Here is an 18,725-nt window from a genome sequence, read left to right on the forward strand (position 1 = left end):
TTAATTGCACAAGTCTTTACCTTGTTTTTCTTAGGACACAAGAGTTTTAAAGTAAATCTTTAAATCTTTTAAAGTAAATATTTAGCTCCAAACTAAATATTTAACTAATATGCAAATTCACTTAAGCGGAAGTGGTCTACCAAAACAAAAGCTGGGTCTTGCGAACTTCTATATGAACTGCTGCTGCTGGCGAGACTGAATCGTTTCAGTTGTCGCTTGTGTAAATTATTTTATCATCAATCTTTTTCCTCTTGACATTTCCAATATTGATGCTGAAAACATAGGACGAGCTGTTTCACTGGTAATACAGACGTTCCCTCATGGATCTGCAGCAACAGTGTCTGCACCAGCTGCTCTAGAGCCACCACGGCAAGCAAGTAAGTTTGTTACCCACTTGGGTTAAAAGAATTTCATCAAAGACTGAAGTGATTCAGTCTCGCCAGCTGCAGGAGTTTATATAGAGCAGGGGATTCCCAAAGTGTGGTGCACGCACCACTGCCGCTAGTGGGGGGCACGAGATGAAAAGTGTAATGGCAGTCAGACAGGGTCTTTTCCTTACACCATAGAGACCCATAAATAAACATTTCCTTTGTAAAAGTTAAAATTCGAAACTGTACATTTAATAAACAAATAAAAATGTATTCACATGAAAATGTATTTATTTAGAAGAAGTCTTCTTCTACGCTTCATTTTAAGATGAAATATAGAAAAAGTTATCTTCCTCTACGCATTGTGCTGTATATGCGCACCTAGCTTGTGGCCCCTACTTCATTCATTGTCACAAATATGCTCAATTGGCTGAAATCAGGGAAACTGCCAATCTTGTTGCAGTTTTTTTTCTTTTTTTTTTTTTTTTCTTTTTTTTTGAAGATTAGGGGTGTGTCAACCAAGGCTGGGACACAGAAGGGGGTGCGCAGCTAAAAAAGTTTGGGAACCACTGATATAGAGGATAGCAAGACCAATCTTTTGTGTTGGTTGTCCATTTCCACTTATCAAGTAGTGAATTTCCACATTAGCTAAACATTTAGGTCTGAGCTAAAAATGTTTCTTCCAAATTAAACATTTGGTTTGGAAATTAAATGTTTAGTTTCATTTTGAGATAAATATTTAGTTTGGAAACGAATATAAACTAATATAAAACTATAGCTAAATATTTAGCTTGCCAATTAAATATTGATATTTATTGTGAATGACGTGGTGCAAAAAAATAAATGAAAACCACATTTTTTGACTGTGTAGCTTTACAAACAGTACTCTATGCTTGTGAACCTTCAAATTGTATTTGACCAGTTTTACCTTGGGTGTAGCTTCTGTGAGAGTCATTTGGCAGCCCGCTTTTCTCTTCCACAGGTCAGAGAGCCATTGTAGACTGCCCTGGTTGGCCTAATAATTGCTCTTTTCGGTCACAACAGTTATCTCTGCCGTCCTGTCAGAGAGAGCCATTTCTAGATTGGACTCTAGGCTACTTTTCTTGGCTAGTGTCTTAATTATTAATGTCTGCTGAAATGAAAGTAACTGGTTCAAGGTTAAGGTTTGGCTGGGAACCAACACTCAGACTGATTTAGCTCAGACTGTTGAAGGAACGGTCAGGGGAGCCGGCATCCTATGCAAGCAGCCACAGGCAGATTCCAGATGTGGTGAAAGTAGTCAGTAACATCTCCTAAACTCTGTTGAATTTCTTGCTTTAAATATGGGGAGTAAAACCAAAAATTCTAACAGCTTTTGTCTAAAACCTAAAATGGCTTTACTGTTCTGCTGTGGGACATCAGCAAAAATTCATGTTGAATTGATGTTACTTGTTTAATTCTTTTAAAAAAAAAACGCTAGCCAGTCAGGACACTGACAGAGAAATTCTGGGCTGTCTTTGATTGTCTACCGATAGATCCTGTTTTGTAATGTCAGATGTATTCTCCGAATCAGGTTGACCTTGTATAGCTTTTTTTTTTTTTTTTCGGAACATATTGTAACAGGATGACCATTGTTCCTGAGTGTACCTGTGAGGGGTCAGAATGCTATGGCTGTATGTCAAAGGTCAGTTAGAGCAATCGTGAATGGACGTGATTTACAGGTGACTCCTGGGTGGATGTCTTACAATTATGGATTGTTACTCTGTTGAAAAATACTGACAGTCACATTTTAGTTTTCTGTTAACACGTCATACTACATCTTTGTCAAAAGAACAGGGATCTTTCACTCTTCCTCTTTGTATTATTTCTCTACGTCAGGGGTCTCTGACTCTAGTCCTCGAGAGCCACTGCCCTGCTACATTTAGATGCACCCTGCCCCAACAAATACAATCAAATGGTTGAATTACCACCTAGCTGTCATTAGGTTCTGCAGAGGCCTGATTATGAGCCTATAACTTACACAGATGCAAGAAAGAATGTGCGCCATCCTCAGCATGTAATTATCTGAACCAGGTTCTGTTGGATAACCTATTTCCCAGATTAGGCCAACAGTGAAGGCTCGTCAGGTGGCTCTACTCTCCCTGCACCTGCAGCCTGTGCTGCAATCATATTTTGTAAGTTCAGCAAATTCCTTCGTACCATTCGCTTTAATGCTTGTTATAATCGTGTGACTCGCAGCTGAGGATGGATCAAAGAAGTAACAGGAGTTGCTCAACTTGATACCCTAACAATATATGCTGCATCTTTACCGATCAACAAGGGTGATCAGAAAGGGCATTTACCAGTACTCTCATCTCATCAAAGTGCCTTTAAGGTCTAAGTTCTTAAAGCTTAGCAAACTCTATGTTTATATTTGTTAAGGTAGGACAGGAAAGACCTTTTCCTGGCAGGAAAGATGGTGTTTGTCTAATTTTTGTTAAATAAAGACCACAAAATGACTCCACTTTGTCTGTGGTGGCAAGAAACATCTGGCATCTCAGTCTAGCCTTAGTTGTAACAGTTCCAGTTGTTGTAAACTTTTTAATACAGACTCAAACTGCAGATATGCACAAGTTCAAATTATGCACAGGTGTTAGCGTGGATGCTTCTTATGCATTGCCTCTGTTAGCTTGGCTAGCCCCCAGGTCCCCAGTAGATCTGCGGGTTGCAACACAGGCAGCAATGATTGATGTATTTCACTGTGCAGATGTGTTTCTGCAGGGCTAATTCATTAATGACATGCCCTAATACTTGGCAGACATCAGGAGACTTTATTTACAACTCAGCTAACATCAAAAGCAAAGGCATTAAAATAGCAGGGGGAAAGACATTTGTCAAGCATTACACAGGGAAGCAATATTTCAGCTTGATTCATGGGGGCGACTCTTTGGCCTCCTCAGTCTGATGGTGTGGGTATTTATTCCTACCCCTAGAGCAGGGAAAGCGCAGGCAAAATCCAGCCTGTTCAGCTTTTTGAAATGCACTAGCAGGAAGAGCCAAATAAATGACACATAGCTACTATGGGAAAATTTAGATCAAGATTGATGGCTGAGGCAAGAAACTGCTGGATTATTTGTTCTCCACGGTGAAGTATCTCATGGATTTGTCTCACCCTTGTCCTGAAGTAGCTAATAGCCCTGTTTAGTACAGCTGTACAGAGTTAAGACATTTTTCTTTGTGCAGATGGTGTCATTATTTAGTCAAGTGGGACATGCACCACTCTTCTCCTTTTCATTTGATTAATTTGCTCACTTTGTTTGCAATTGAAACAGCCTTTTTGGCTGTTTATCGCAGACTACCAACCATGTGCGGCTCATAATAATAAGTCTATAATGTGAGGACAGTGAGTTGCTGAACTCATTTGGATTTAGCCCAGGCTACAGGGAGCAAATCCAGCGTCTGAAAAGCCTGCTCTGAGAGTCAGTGGCATCCTATCTGTTACAGTGGTATTGTAAGGCACAGTGGTGCGGCTGTGATACTGCTGTTGTAACATGCGGTGCCAGACCCTCTGTTAGTCTTCAACGGCCTCAGAGGCCAGTCCTTATCTTTTAACAACACGCCTCTCAGCCATGCACTGGCATACAAATGAAAGAGTCACTTAGGAGCTGCTCTCCTTCTCCCCTCTCTGTCTCATCACCCCTCCCCTCAACCTCTCACTGTCACAATAATCCTCTTTAGTGCTGGAAACACATTGCTGTTGCTCCGAGATATTTTGAGTAAATGGTGTCCCAATGCAAACACATCAGATATTATAATAGCTCGGCTCACGCCAAGGCCGCTGTCTGTGTTCCTTTTAAAACAGTTTTGCCATGCCACAGAAAGGCTAAAGAAAAAACTTTGAATGTCGCTCTGGTGTTTTTTTAAGCCAGCCACGTGCTGCCACTTGGCTTGCTTGTAACTCAATTATAGAGTAGTTGCTCACACAAATGGCAATAACATGCCATTGTTAAAGTTTAATGTGGCACTTAATGCAAGCTAGCCTCTTCCAATGTAAGTGGGCAGAACTCAGACTGAGTAACCAGTGGGACGAAAAGAGGTCTTGTAATGAACCATGGCTTGCACTAAAAAATTATTAGGATCTCGACCTGCCCAGCAAACCCTGACTGGTTTGTGTCATGCCTTATGTATTGTGGCATGCAGCAACATGCAGTGGCTTGAAAAAGTACTCACTATCACTTTTGACAATATTTTTCTTTTACTTCACTGTGTTGTACTGGGATTTTATGTGATTATTCACTTGAAGCCATTCACACTTTTGTTAAAGGAGAAGTCCGGTCAAAATCAGAATTCAAACTGCTGAAAGTACTTTAAATATAAAACTACTACATACTGTGCAATAAATTATACGTTTTTTAAATTAAGAATAATTTTCATTTAATCATGTTTATGTGGAGGAATCCATCTTGGTCAAGAATAGTACTGTCACCTCCCATTCTGTGACGTCACTCAGCGGACCCGCTGTTGAGCAACAACGCACTATTTTCCAAGATGGCGAGAACTGGTGCTCTGTACGAAGCAGAGAGTGATGAAGTACTTAGTGACAGTGATGGGAGATCCGTGGAGCTATCATCATCTGATAGCGATATGGATTTTTTAGAAGAGTTTCTTGACAGAAACCGGACTTATTTCCAGGGCAAACTCAGTCTGGCCCCCCAAAATATATACGCGTGTGTGTGTGTGTGCGCGCGCGTGCGCTCGCTCTGCTGCAGCACAGCTTTACCGGCGCTGCAGCGGAGGAGAGATCGCTATGAAGTTACTTGAGTTATATTTGCCCCCTAGTAAATAGGGCAGGTGGTCATTATTGTATAAATATTAAAATATAAAAGCGTTCCAGCACATGCTGGGGCGGAGGGATACCACATCACATGTGGTATCCCTCCGCCCCTCTGGTCGGTAACTATCCCCGCAAATTCTAAATTAAAAATTCTAAATTAAAAAATAACTTACCGAAAATCCTCTCTCTCATGTCATGCTCAAAACATTCTTCTTCTGTTCAAGTTGGCAATCCAGCAACGAGCCGGTGGCTCATGAATCGGGAAGTTGAAATAAGCAATGTTTTTTCTACTTTTACCAGTTGTGTTGGAACATCCAATGGCCATGCACGTGAGCATTGTTGCTGTAACAATAGGTCTTGCGAATGTCAGTGGTGAAGTCCTCTAGAAATCCGAAAAAATTGTTTCTGATCGCAGCTGTGTAGAACGCCTCCTATTGACTTTGCATGGAAAGAGCGGAGAAATGCTGTCGCCGCTTCCGCTTTTCCACGTTGCAGGATGTGATGTCAGACGGCCCTTACTGCCCAAATATGGGCCGTAATGGCCGCCCCCATACACAGTGATCCAGACGACAATTTATGTTTTTATTTTCTTATTGATTAAAGATAAGTTCATTAAATAACCACAAACGTATTAGTTTTAGTTATAGCTAATGATACCCTGATTTTTCCTTGTTGACCGGACTTTCCCTTTAATAATTAAGTTTAGGTATGTTGCAAACTGGCATATGGGCATAACAGTATATTAACACACTTCCAGTCTCCAGAATCCAATGTACTCTAACTTGTGTTTCACATCACAGTATGCAGCTCAATACTGGAAAAATCTCAGGTCACACTGTTAGAGAAGCAGAGTACTTCCAACACAACTCTTGGTATGTTTATGGCGGGCATACCCTGTACGACATTTTCAATCGTTGTACTCATATACAGCTCAAACTGTAAAACGAAACCGCAGGGTTTAAAAGTTCACAGCTCACGATATCTGTTCTTGCACTGTACGGCCCAATGCTCTGATGCGACCTGACTGCTCACACTGTACATCGAAAAAACCACACGTCGGACTCAGCCCCGTAGAGAGATGGTGCTTTGACTTGTCCATCCAGAAGCCAAATGTAAACAGTAGAAGAAGAAAAAGACGGTAGTGTCAATGCTCAATGTTAAATATGAGGCTCACTAGAACCAAATGCGCTGTCTTGGCAATTCTATTAGTTGCTCCTCCGTAGTTTGACTCCATGTCACACGTACCACTGCCATGCTTCTCTCTCCACTCCTGTGTTTTGTTCTGTGAAGAAGAAGAATTCCCTAGTTTGCACATGCGAGGTTGGAGGATATCGGCTTGTAGACGCTGGTAGCTCCTCTTCAACAGCAGGATGCGCTCACAGTCACCTCACAAGGGCCGACTGAATTTCAAACATGTTTGATTTTCATCCGAGCATACCATTCCGGATCGGGAGGTGGTCGTGAGAGGCGAATCGCCCCTCGTTTCCCCCTGTATACTACACGATGCAGAACGCACGGTGAAGCTGAAACTCAGTCCGATCCAAAAAATTCTCGCATGACTGAAGAATCGGCCCAAAAAGGGCAAAAAAAATCGTACAGTGTATGTTATGCATTAACAGGTTGCTTGGCCACATGTATATAGCATGCCATTTCAGGTGAGTTTCCAACTCACTGCAGGGATGCCTTTTAGAGTTGGTGTAAAGATGAATGGAGCCAAATACAGGCCAGTCTAGACAGTAAGTCTATTGAGAGCTGAAAAAATTAGAGATTATGGCAGAGGTCCACCTCCCAGCAGAACAATAACCCTAAACATTTAGCCAGAGCTACAATGGAATGATTTAGCTGAAAGCTTCCTGTGCGCAAATGATCCAGTCAAAGACCAGACATAAACTTAATTGAGAATCAGTGGCAAGACTAAAAGACTGATCCTCATAGATACTCCAGAACGTCACATAATTTCCAGCAGGATGACATTTTTTCTAAAGGCACTGTATGTGAAATTTCATGCATTTCCTTTCTTCCTTATGCACAAAGGCACTTTTAGTGCAACCCAGTGAAACTCAAAGAGCCTTTGACTATTTTGAGGTTCACTGAATGTGGCAGACAGAAGGTTCTTCAGTCATTTACATGCTGGCTGGGTAAGTCAATGACACATGCATGGCCTCATTGACTTTTCAGGTGCTAACAACCCTACAGGAGGTAAAATTAAACTGTAAATCTCAACCAGACTAAAAAAGAAAGCCTTGTAAATGGCAGCGTATATGTAACGAATGAAAAACATAAAAAATTAAGTTGTGTGTCATCAAATATCTTGCAAACATTGAGATGAAACCTTTTCTCATCTCTTAATGTTACATAAGATCACATCATAATTCTGACTAATAAAGTTTAGCCAGATGTAGGAAATAATCATGGTCTCCTGAAGATGGATACAACTACAGCTAAAGTTGGCCTCAGTATTAATGATCCAGAGTTCTTTGTAATATTTCCCAGAGCAGATTGCAGATTGAGATTAGGAAATATTTTAAGGCTGAGGGGACGCTCAGGGAAAGTGAGTGGACATCCACTCAGGAACTCAACGCCCCCCACACAGTCAAATAAATACATGGTCATGTATGTACATTCTACTTGTAAGAACCGGAAATGTTATAATGCAAATGTATACAATTTTAGGTGCACTATACTGTGCATTAATATATATAATATATATATATATATATATATAATAAATATATATATAATATATATATAATATATATATAATATATATATATATATATATATATATATATATATATATATATATATATATATATATATATATATGCCTAAATTTTCAGCTGGGAGTCTTAAAGGAGTAATAAGCAATGTTTCACCACAAGGTGGTGCTGTAGACCAAAACAAGATGTGTGACAAGCCGCGCCTCTCTCCCTTCACTCTGGCTACATCACCTTTCAGATGAACATTTCTACTGAAGAACTCATTATGTTATAATGCTGATAGCAAGAGAACGTTTTTATCTGGTGGGGCGCTCTCCACCATTTTGCGCCTATGCTGCGCTGCTCTGACGGTGGTATTTAGGACAGGAAGGGGCTAAGCCCTGAGTAGCAGCTGTTCACATGCACATACATGCACGCTTGGTCGGTCCGGCTATGTAAACAAGAGACTGGAGAACAACATGGACAGATGCAACGTGACGTCATACCATAGTCTATCTGAAATATTACCATTAGTTCTTCATCCTATTTTGTTTGTTCTTTTTACCTAAAATAATGACATTTTGCTTATTGCTCCTTTAAAGCTCCTTAATGATTGTAAAATAATTTCTGGCAATATAATAGCACCGGGGTTCTCTTCTTCTTACATTATTGAACTGTGGTTTGTTATGGAACATAATTTTACCCTGTAGCAATGAATAATATATATATATATATATATATATATATATATATATATATATATATATATATATATATATATATATATATATATATATATATATTCTTTTTTTTGTCATGTGTAAGTGATCCAGATTTGTTCATGTGCTGATTCCCAGCTATGAAAATGTCTGCTTACACCTCTTTGGCTGTTGATGTGACACCCAGACTAAACTTGTAAACCTAGATGCACACATGAAAGCGGGCGGATGATGTTTGCCGTCTTAATCCCTGCTCCTGTCCTCATGTCAACGTGTCCTTGAGAAAGGCAGCAAACCTCAATAACCTGTGGTTTCTGCAGCGCTGTGCATGGCAGCTTGCCACCAAACAGAGTAAGTGTGTCAGTGAATGGATAGATAAAATGCAAATCTAAATGCTCTTTCTGTAAGAGCCCTACATATAAATGCATTGCTGTTACCACGTCAAATCTTCTCCCCATAAAGCTTTCAGCTGATTCTTTACGGAGTAAATTCTCAGGATCTCACTTGTGAGGAGCAACATGGTTTCCATCAGTTCCATTGTATATGACTAGAAATCATTAGAATAGTAGAAAATGTCAAGATAAAGTAGTAAAGTCCATCCATATTAATTGAGCCAGGTCAAAGTATTTGCACATCTTTTTTTTAGACTTGCAACCATTTATTGGGATTTTATGTGACAGACCAACACAAAGTAGTGATTGGGGAATGAAAATACAGAAGGAAAATTATACATGCTTTAAAGGATTTTTACAAATAAACATCTAAAAAGTGTGATCTGCATTTTTATTTAGCTGCTGTGAATCAGTAGCACCATCATTGTCTTTAATTACATTATTGCAATTACAGGTGTTTTGCAGTATGTCTCCACCAACTTTGCACATTTATAGATTTAATTTTATTGCCAATTTCTCTTCTTGAATTAGGTTAAAACTCAGTCAGGTTAGATGGAGAGGATCTATGAACAATAATTAAAGAGGGTTGCCACACTTTTTCAACTGGATTTTAGGTCTGACGTTGATTGGGCCATTAAATGGCAACCATTTTGACGTATACATATGCTTTGGTTAAATGTTTGGCTAGACATACACTCTCCTTTTTCAGTTTATGTCATGACCATAGCTCAGTGAGATGTTCAAATCCTGAGATATTGTTTATTTATCAATGCTCGTTTATAATGAGGTTAAATTACACAAATGTAGACAATTTGCCACCGAGGTGACTTCTGAATGCTCTTGGTTGCAACAAATTTTATTTGAGGGTGTTGGGGTAAATGGGGAAATTAAATTGCCTTTCCCTTCCATTGTCTAATTATGCAATACTTGTGTTGGTATTGTAAAATATCCAGTTAAAATAAATTGAACTTTGTTGTTATTATATGAGAAAATGTGAAAAACATTGCAAGAGGTATGAATACAAGGAAGGAACACTCTTAACTAGTATATTATAGGAATGGTGTACCAAAAGGTTACCATAACTATGAAAGAAAGTGATGTTTTTTATTGTTTTGTTCCCTCCATGAAACATTTTTCTTTTAATGACGCTGTCATTAGATGAAACAAGAAAAGTTTGCGTTGCGACAATACACACAATTCCAGTACATTACTGAGACATTCTTCGCTTCACAGGAATGTAATATTGCACATATGAAACAGTCACGTTTGATTAGGTTTTTTTTTTTTTTTTACTTCTGCCGCTGTAGGAAATTGATTTCATCACATCCAATTTAAAATCAAATAAAAGCAGGCATTTTGAAGGCGTGAAAACATTACCTTTGTTTCAGGACCCCTGCTGGATTCTCAGCGATGACCTGAAACTCGGACCACAAACCTGAAATAGTGTTCCATTAAAGCTGAGATGAAGGTTCCTGATACGAGTGGCTCAGGTTGGTGGACTGACTTCAGCCCACACAGCTCATTATTTTTAATTAGCCCCACCTTTACAGCTCAGCCATTTTATGACGGCGCGTCATTAAGCACCGAATGTTCGCTTTCAAACACAATCAGATGTTTGATGTCGAGTTTAACACATCAACTTAACAAAAACTTTTACATTTAATGAGCTGTAGAGCCCTGACATTACTGTTGCATTTCTCTTTACTGGCTTCATTCCATACTTCTATAAGGCCCACAGAAACCTAACTTTTCCAGCAGGGCTGAGGCAACAAAGACTTCTTCTCCAAAGCTCGCCGGTCAATAATGAGAGATTTGAAGTGTTGGTTATATTGTAAGTCAATATCAATGCAACGTCCTCGCCAACACCAAACAAATACACTATAGAATAATATTCACCCTACTGTGTTGCCACAGAGCAGAACCCAATAGGGATTATATCCCTATTTCTTAAGCAATGACTCGTGGTTTGTTGTAATACAGATTTTCTAAATTGCTGCAGCAGCAAGCTGTGCCGCTTGCTTCGTCAATGATAATTTTTGTTTAGTTGGGTTATTGATCATTTTTGTCCTCTGTAACATTGCCACTGCTAGAAATATCTGCCTCTGGTACGGGTTTTTACATGTTTTCCTTTAAATGGCACAGATGCATTCAACAACGGCTCTGAGTATGAACATTGTCTGGGAAATGTAATAACATTTGTGATATGAGACCATTTTTAACCATTTTTCAGTTTGGTATTTTGTAGTTTTGGTAGGATTTTTTTTTTTTTTACATCAGATATATCTGCCATTATTGCAGTCTTTCTCTATGTGGATGTTACATGTAAGCTGCTTTGCAGAAGAGCTTTTGCAAACTTAATGTAGCTTAAGCTGATTTCAGACATGGAATGTGGAGAATTAATGACTCAGTTTAAACAACAACATGCATTTGGTCACATTAATGGTAACACTCTTCACATCTCATTTAAAGTATCTTATGGTGGAGAGAATAACAGCTGGCAAACAAAACATTTACCATTTGGTGTCCCTCTCAGACTGAACGGCGGTCAAGATGTAGCATTAAGTTCTGAACGGACCAAACCTTTTTAGGAGCGGGTCAAACAACACATTTTGACTTATGGGGATTTTATTGTACTACTCTGTATAGCTCCTGTTTTCTTATTCATAAGATGCTGGTGAAAGCCCATCCAGATGTGGGACATCTGGTCACCCTAACATAGCCCCACAAGCTTTAACTAACTGCTTAACAGGAAAAACCTGAATAGCTCGATTGAGCAAACTCATTAACATAACTTGCTGGCATTAATATTGTCATACAGCATAATTTCTTATTTCCGTTGGAGGAAGAGTTGCAGTAGACTCTGACCAGGCCTCTGACCAGGCCAGTAGACTCTGACCAGGCCATTGTTTATGCCTACAGTAGCAATGCTACTGCTCCTTTCTCTCTAGCCTAACCAACTGGGTCTCAGTGTTTTGACCCAATTTTAGATTAAAACTACCCAAATTCCCAACAAGACTAACCCAAAAAATAGTTGCTTAAGTGCATGCCAAATGTAAATATTTTCCAAAATTGTTTTTTTAAAGGTATTCCCTGTAATATAACGTGGAATTATTGATTATGCAGAATCTCTGCGTTGCTGTGGAAATACAAATTCCACAAGTCACTGCAGTTCATTCATACTTAAAAGATCTAAAAAATTACTGCAGAAAAAAAAAGACAAGACACAAACAAAACCTGACTTCACAAACAAGCTACCCAGTGGGAAGGCCAAGAAGAAGTTTAAGCTGGTTCCTATGCAGTAGACTCCTCAAAGGGAGCAGACATAGTTCATCTTCAGTTTAAAAAAACGAAATCTGAGCAACCGTTCCACCAAGTCTCACTACATCCGGGTTCCACATACAGTACTTCATTTTTGGAGATAAAAGATAAAAGAGTGGATTCAAATACTTCCATTTGGCAAGTGCATGTTTCTAATCAGGAATTAGGACCTTTATAATAACAGGCAAGTGATGAACATTTTTTCCTGCTTGCTAAATCTTGAAGATATTAATTCCGAGGATGCAAATGAGGGGCAGATGGAATTAGCTTGGAAGTGGGAGGGGGGTGAGAAATGTGTCGCTAGAGGTTGACGCCTTTTTGTGAAACATAAGTAACCCATTTATCCCGCATTACGATGGGCGAGGCACGGTCTCTCTTTGATTTTCTTGGTAGAGGCTTGGATGGAGTGCAGGGGGGGTAAGGGTGATTGCTAGAGCACAAACAGATGTTTAAGGCCCATCTATTGTGGTGTTGAATAAATGTAGACCCAGGGACGGGGACAGTTTGTCCATAGCAACAGCGGCAGAAGAAGCACCTAACCAGTGGCCTTGAGAGACAAACCTTTTCATTTTTGTAATGTTCCATGTAACAAAATTATCCAAGTGTTTATTTTGGACGTTATATAATTCATATCCAAGTCTCCCCAAAGACTCAACTGGATTATGCCGTGAAATTTGACTGGGCCATACAAATGAGTATGCTATGAGTATTTCATTGCTGCTCGGGCTATGTGTTTATGTTCGTTATACTGCAGGAATGGGGAACATCCACCCCTGGTTCAAGTCATTTGCAGACCCTATTCTAACTTTTCTGCCCCATATTTAGCTCTAATCATCTTCCCATCTGAAGCCTCCCAACAGCATGACGTTGCCACCACCATGTTTCACCAAGGTGGTGGCGTGTTCAGTGGAATGCAAGGTTACATTTCTACCATACATGGTGTTTTAGGACAAAATGTTAAATTTTGGACCTGATCGCCTTCTTCTGCATGTGTTATATTCTCTCACACACCTGACCCTTTCTTTCAAATGCTCCGCACCTTTATCCCTGACCTGTGTTGATTTATGATGCAGTGTGTTCACGAGTGTTCTCTGACCTCCAACACCTTCACAGAACAGCTGAGTTCATAATGAGATCAAATCACATACGGGGACTGTTTACTAAGATGGTACATACAAATTCAAAATATACATACATTCACACATAAATATAAAGTAGAAAAAAATACACATAGCCAGTTTTCAGATTCTCCATAAAACAGTTAAATAATGTGTTAGCCATCATTTTATACTCATTAAAATAAGCTAGACTCTAACCTGTCAGAATAAATCGAACACAGCATAGAATCACATGTACTATCAGTCTCACCCATTTTCACTCAGTTCCGGTGTTAGGCAGACTGCCATAACATATTTTGAGAGCAAAATTGTTTTACCTTTTCTGCACTTCTAACTAGTTTCATTTTCTTTCTGTCACCTCAGGACTACGACGACGGCTACGGAACTGCTTACGATGACCCAGGATATGAGTCTTACGACAACAGCTACAGTAATCAAGGACAAAAGTAAGTTGTTGCTTTCTTAAATCGAATGTTTTTCATAATAAACTGTTCATTTTAAGGATGTACAGTTACTCATACTGCTGCTGGCAGACTTTGATGTATTAAACTCGGAAGTTAGTTTCTGAAAGGAAATAAGTGAAGCATCTCTCAAACAATAACAAATAAATTAAAAGTAGAATCTGTTTTTTTTTTTTCATGTTTCCAATGGTATCTTTATGATTTATCTTTTGTGATCAGCTTTTGGAGTTTGGACGGCCTCTTTGACATCACCCTAATTAGTTTGAAGCGAGGGATTTGGCTGGGCCAACCAAAGCGTTGATATGTCTTGCGGTCAGAAGAAACATGTTGGTAGCATTAAAGGATTACTTTAAACTTAAAATTGCCTTCATATGAATAGTTTCGAGCTTTACTAAATATCGCCACAAGATGGCTTTGGAATGAGTTAAAAAGCGCTGCATTATTTCAAAAAACCTATATCAAAAATCATAAAACTTGTTTGACCATACACAAATTTAACATTAAAACACTTCACTTGCAAAGACATCTCGGTTAGACGAACTTATAGAAGACCTTTCTTTTGACATATTCTCAATAAATAAATAGAATATTTATTTTTAAACCCATTAATTTTGTTGAGGCGCTGACTGAATTAAGGTAGAATGTTTTGCGTTGGAAAAAAGTATTTTTGTTGTGTAACATAATGACAGCTTAAGGGAGTTTTAGACCAAAGATTGGAAAAGAAAACTGTCTTTTATATGTAATAAAAATAGCAGAAGACATCCGGCTTTCAAAATATACAGCAAAATACGCAGCATTGTCAACGTTATAAAGCAGAGTTAAAATTGGAAATCTAAATCAGTTTCTTGTAGTCAATACCGAGGAACTTTTTTGCCAGCTGCTGCAGAGATGACAGAAAATTGACTTTAAAAGTCACCTTCTGTTTGTTTTTCAACAAAAAAAATATCCTGTGGAGAGCCAAAATTCCCCACCTCTGTTGCTGGCACAGCACTGCTGAAAACAAGAATGCATCGAAACTCTGGCAAATTAGCCGTGATGTTCCAGTTAACCTTTAACCCTCACACTAACATCAATGAACATTTTTGAACCACTAATCAGTGTAACACACATTTTTTTCAGACTGTGGAAAGAAACCAGAGAACCCGAGGATTAAAAGCACGCACAGAGCGAACACTGAACTCCACACAGAAAGGCCCCAGCTGGGATTTGAACCAGAAAACCTTTGATACTACCTTTGAACCACCACTCCCCCCACTAATTTTGTGTCACAATCAGTTTATACCGCTTTTTACACCAGTTTTTACACCAGTAAAAAAAGTATTTACACCAGTTGGACCTTTTCACTTTTTGCTTAACAGCATATATAAAGAAATATTACATGCATTCGTATTACCGTATTTTTCGGACTACAAGGCACACTTAAAACAACAATAAACCAAGTAAGTTAATTCAATATAAAAGTTCTGTTTATTTTGGCCATATGTCAGAAACAGGGCAGTGTAGTCTAACTACTGTGTGCTCCCGACAGAGACGGACGGATAGGTCTCCCTTTCAGGAGAGAGGTGTGTACGTGAAGGGGTGGAGTGATATTCCACACTTAGGAAGAATATTTAATGCACCTTATAACCCGGTGCGGCTCATGTGTGGACATAGACACCCATAGACATGTTAATTCATGTGAGCCTTATAATCCGGTGCGCCTTATGGTCCGAAGAATACGGTAATCCTCATCAAGTCAGTACTTTGTAGAAACATCTTTACTTGTAAGTCTTCTGGAAAACTGCAGACTCGGTTTCCGATGGCTCTCTTTGTGCCACTTCACAGTTGAGTACTCCTTTTCTGATCCGGTCCAAATGACCCTTCAAATTGCACATCAAGTAACATGTAAACAGTTTTAGGCATTCATTGCCATGGACTTTGCCTGTAAATTGCGAACAAATGTAATCAATGGGGTTTTCTTATCACTTGGTCTATCAACCTTTAATCTTGTCCAGAAATCAGATTTGGATCTTTTAGTAAAAAAAAAGTTTGACTACCTCTGGTCTGTCACATAAAATCGTAATAAAATGTAGCAATGTTTGTTGTTATAATGTGACAACGTGAAAAGTTCAAAGGGCATGAATGATTTTGCAAAACACTGTATAACCTTAATTCCAGCAGATTTGGTTATTTTTTCAATCTGGTCTTAGATAAAATTGTTGTTTGTTTTGTTTACTTTACCTTGGTACGTTAAATTCAGTCCTAAATAGTTTCTAAACAACCTAAAGTCTGAATCCTCAGCTCAGTATACCTGTGTATCTTAAAGGATGAAGTGTTTTATTACAGATCAATGAAAAGCGGGAAACCTTATTCATTCAGGCCATTTGGTTATGAGTAAATAAAAAAATTTCACACGTTGTTGATATTTCTAAAATAGCTTCAAGGTGGCTGACAATTGGTAGAAGTCAGTGAGGGACATGTAGTATATGTCCTTTAGGTGAAGTGTTTTGCAAAGCGAATACTGTTTTCATTGATGTTTTGTAATTTTTCTAAAATCACCTGGGATAATAGACGTTCCCATGTCTTTGAGTCTCTAAAACCTTTTCAAATTGGATGTATGGCAACTAAGCAGGCTACAACACAGAATAACTCCATAAACTAACATTTCAGATTTTCTGAATATTTTCTGAATATTTAAGTAACTGCTTTGATTGCTAGATGATTTTTTTTAAAAATTACCACTAAAAATATAAATATGCTGTCATTTCAAAGAGAAATTGTAGATGAAGTTAGTACCAGTTGCCATCGACTTTCTGAATGAATGAAATAGAAAACGCTTCAATTTTTGAAAAACCGGGAGTATCTGTCATGAATGTAGCTTAAAAGCAAGAGAATACGATGACGGCGGCTCAGTACATCAAGTTTATTTTCCTCTGAAGCAACCCTGGTGATGTTATGAAGAATTCAGTTTCAAAGCCATCTGTGAGGTCACAAATGGCCACATTGCACCACTGTGCAGCCCTACAACAAACATGAAAAGGTATGAACCATTAGAAGTTCAAGGTCTGCAAACGTCTCTGGGTAATCAATAAAACACCCCCTTTACCAGGAGAAGATGCTGATCTCTGTCAGAGCAGTGGTCTGTGGCTTACCTGCTGTAATTCCTGCTCAATGGTAGTATTATATAAAAACAGAAAAACCTGGATCGTGCCGCTTTACGGGCACATAAACATTACAAAGAACCCAATACCTACAGTGCATAACGTTACCAGGACAACCAGCCATTTCAATACCATATGGTAACTTTGAGGGGGTAACATCAATCATTTAGTCAGGTAATCAACTTTTAGCAGCTTACTTTCACAGCTGATTACATGAGATGAAGATTGTTGGTGTGACTCAAGTCCAACAGTCTGAGTCAAGTCAGAAGCGTCTTTTCATTTTAGGAGTAACTCGATTCTACGTCGCAGATTTGATGCAACCTCACTTGCTAAAGCAACGTGAAATCTTAATTTGTCATCCTACATATGTGAGTATCTCATAGAACAATAACAGGAAGACAGTGGTTCAAAAAGTTCTAGCTTTGCTGTTACTCAGAAGCTACTCTTTGAGTTTAAAAACTCAAATACATTGACGTATTCACGGGTTTCCTGCAGCTCGTTGCGATGAAAAACGTCCCTGTTTGAATCATCTTTAAAGGAATATCTGTCTTGCATTCCATTGTGCTTACCGTGTTTGGCATGTCATTTCAAAATGAACGACCACAATGGGATGCGGTTCCTCTTAACACAGGGTCATGCACGGCTAAATACAGAATATCGATCTTTCTTAGAACCGTGCAGCTATTACACTCTCCAAGCCACACAAGGTCAAAGGCTTTTTGTCTCTTACTGTATTCTACCAGCGCACAATGTGTTGGACATTAATGTATGCCGCTCTATAGTACGTCAAGAAAAAGAATAGCTGTTGCCGCATTCATGGTGTAAAAAAAAATCCTCCCCAATTGGCAGCAACTGGTTTGAAAAAAAAAAAAAAAAAAAAAAAAAAAAAAAACTGGCCCAGGGAGGAAAACAGCAGCATCATTCTGTCTCCCTGGCTTTTGTTGAGGAGGGTGGTCGATGTTTTCTTTTGTAGAGGTGTCAGGTTGTATGTCACTCAGGCTTCATCCATCTTTTCTGCCATCTCCCTTTTTCCTCCCCTTCTTTTTTCTGGTCAATATCACAAACACACACACACACACCTTCCTGCCTCCTTGACCGGCAAACTTTTTATTTTTATTTTATCTTGGTGTCGGCGCTCGGGTGGGCGCGATGCTCGCTGTGGGAGAACGTGGTTCCGCCTCGGGAGTCGGCAGCTATTTTCTTTTTAAAAGCTGCCCCGTGAATAACGACAGGGGCTGCTTTGGTTGCCGGGTTTGGTGAGTGCGCAGGAGGGGGAAAGAGAGTCTGTCATGTAGATGCTGGAGGCTGGGTGGACTTAAAGAGATTTTCATGTCTGTTGTCTGGCGGGAGACGAAGCGACTAATAGAGCCCAGACATAGAAGCCTTTGCCTCCAGAGACAGCTGATTCACTTACTTCTTCTCTTATTTGTGTCCTTTGTCCCGGATTTGCTTGGAAAGCTACTGTTACTGCAGGCTGACATTGAGCATGTGCACTTCAGAGGCTTCATGCAGTTTTGATGAGTAGAGATCGACTGATCACATTACAGTTGTTTACTCATGATCACAAGGTATTTCTTAGCTTATAAACTATGCTATTTATTAATACTGTACGACATGCTAGTGTTGTCATACTGATGGATTAAGTGTTTGAACCTGACACATACAGTACTGGGAAAAGGGTTTTTTTCATTTTATTTGTATTTGTATGTAACAAAAAT

The 18,725-nt window shown here is 39.1% G+C and overlaps 1 protein-coding gene across 3 annotated transcripts in view; it reads left to right on the forward strand.

Annotated features, from left to right (window-relative positions):
* Positions 1 to 18,725, forward strand: part of khdrbs3 (KH domain containing, RNA binding, signal transduction associated 3) — a 183,472-nt gene that overhangs the window by 136,641 nt on the left and 28,106 nt on the right. For all 3 annotated transcript variants that reach the window (XR_002427163.2, XR_004932312.1, XM_012853716.3), the window contains exon 7: positions 13,770 to 13,852. Coding sequence is in view for 1 of the 3 variants with exons in the window: in XM_012853716.3 (XP_012709170.1) it covers positions 13,770 to 13,852 (83 nt within the window). In the remaining 2 variants the exon portion in view is untranslated. The remainder of the gene's footprint in view (positions 1 to 13,769; positions 13,853 to 18,725) is intronic.

This window comes from Fundulus heteroclitus, chromosome 13, assembly GCF_011125445.2.
Source record: "Fundulus heteroclitus isolate FHET01 chromosome 13, MU-UCD_Fhet_4.1, whole genome shotgun sequence".
Lineage (NCBI taxonomy): Eukaryota > Metazoa > Chordata > Actinopteri > Cyprinodontiformes > Fundulidae > Fundulus > Fundulus heteroclitus.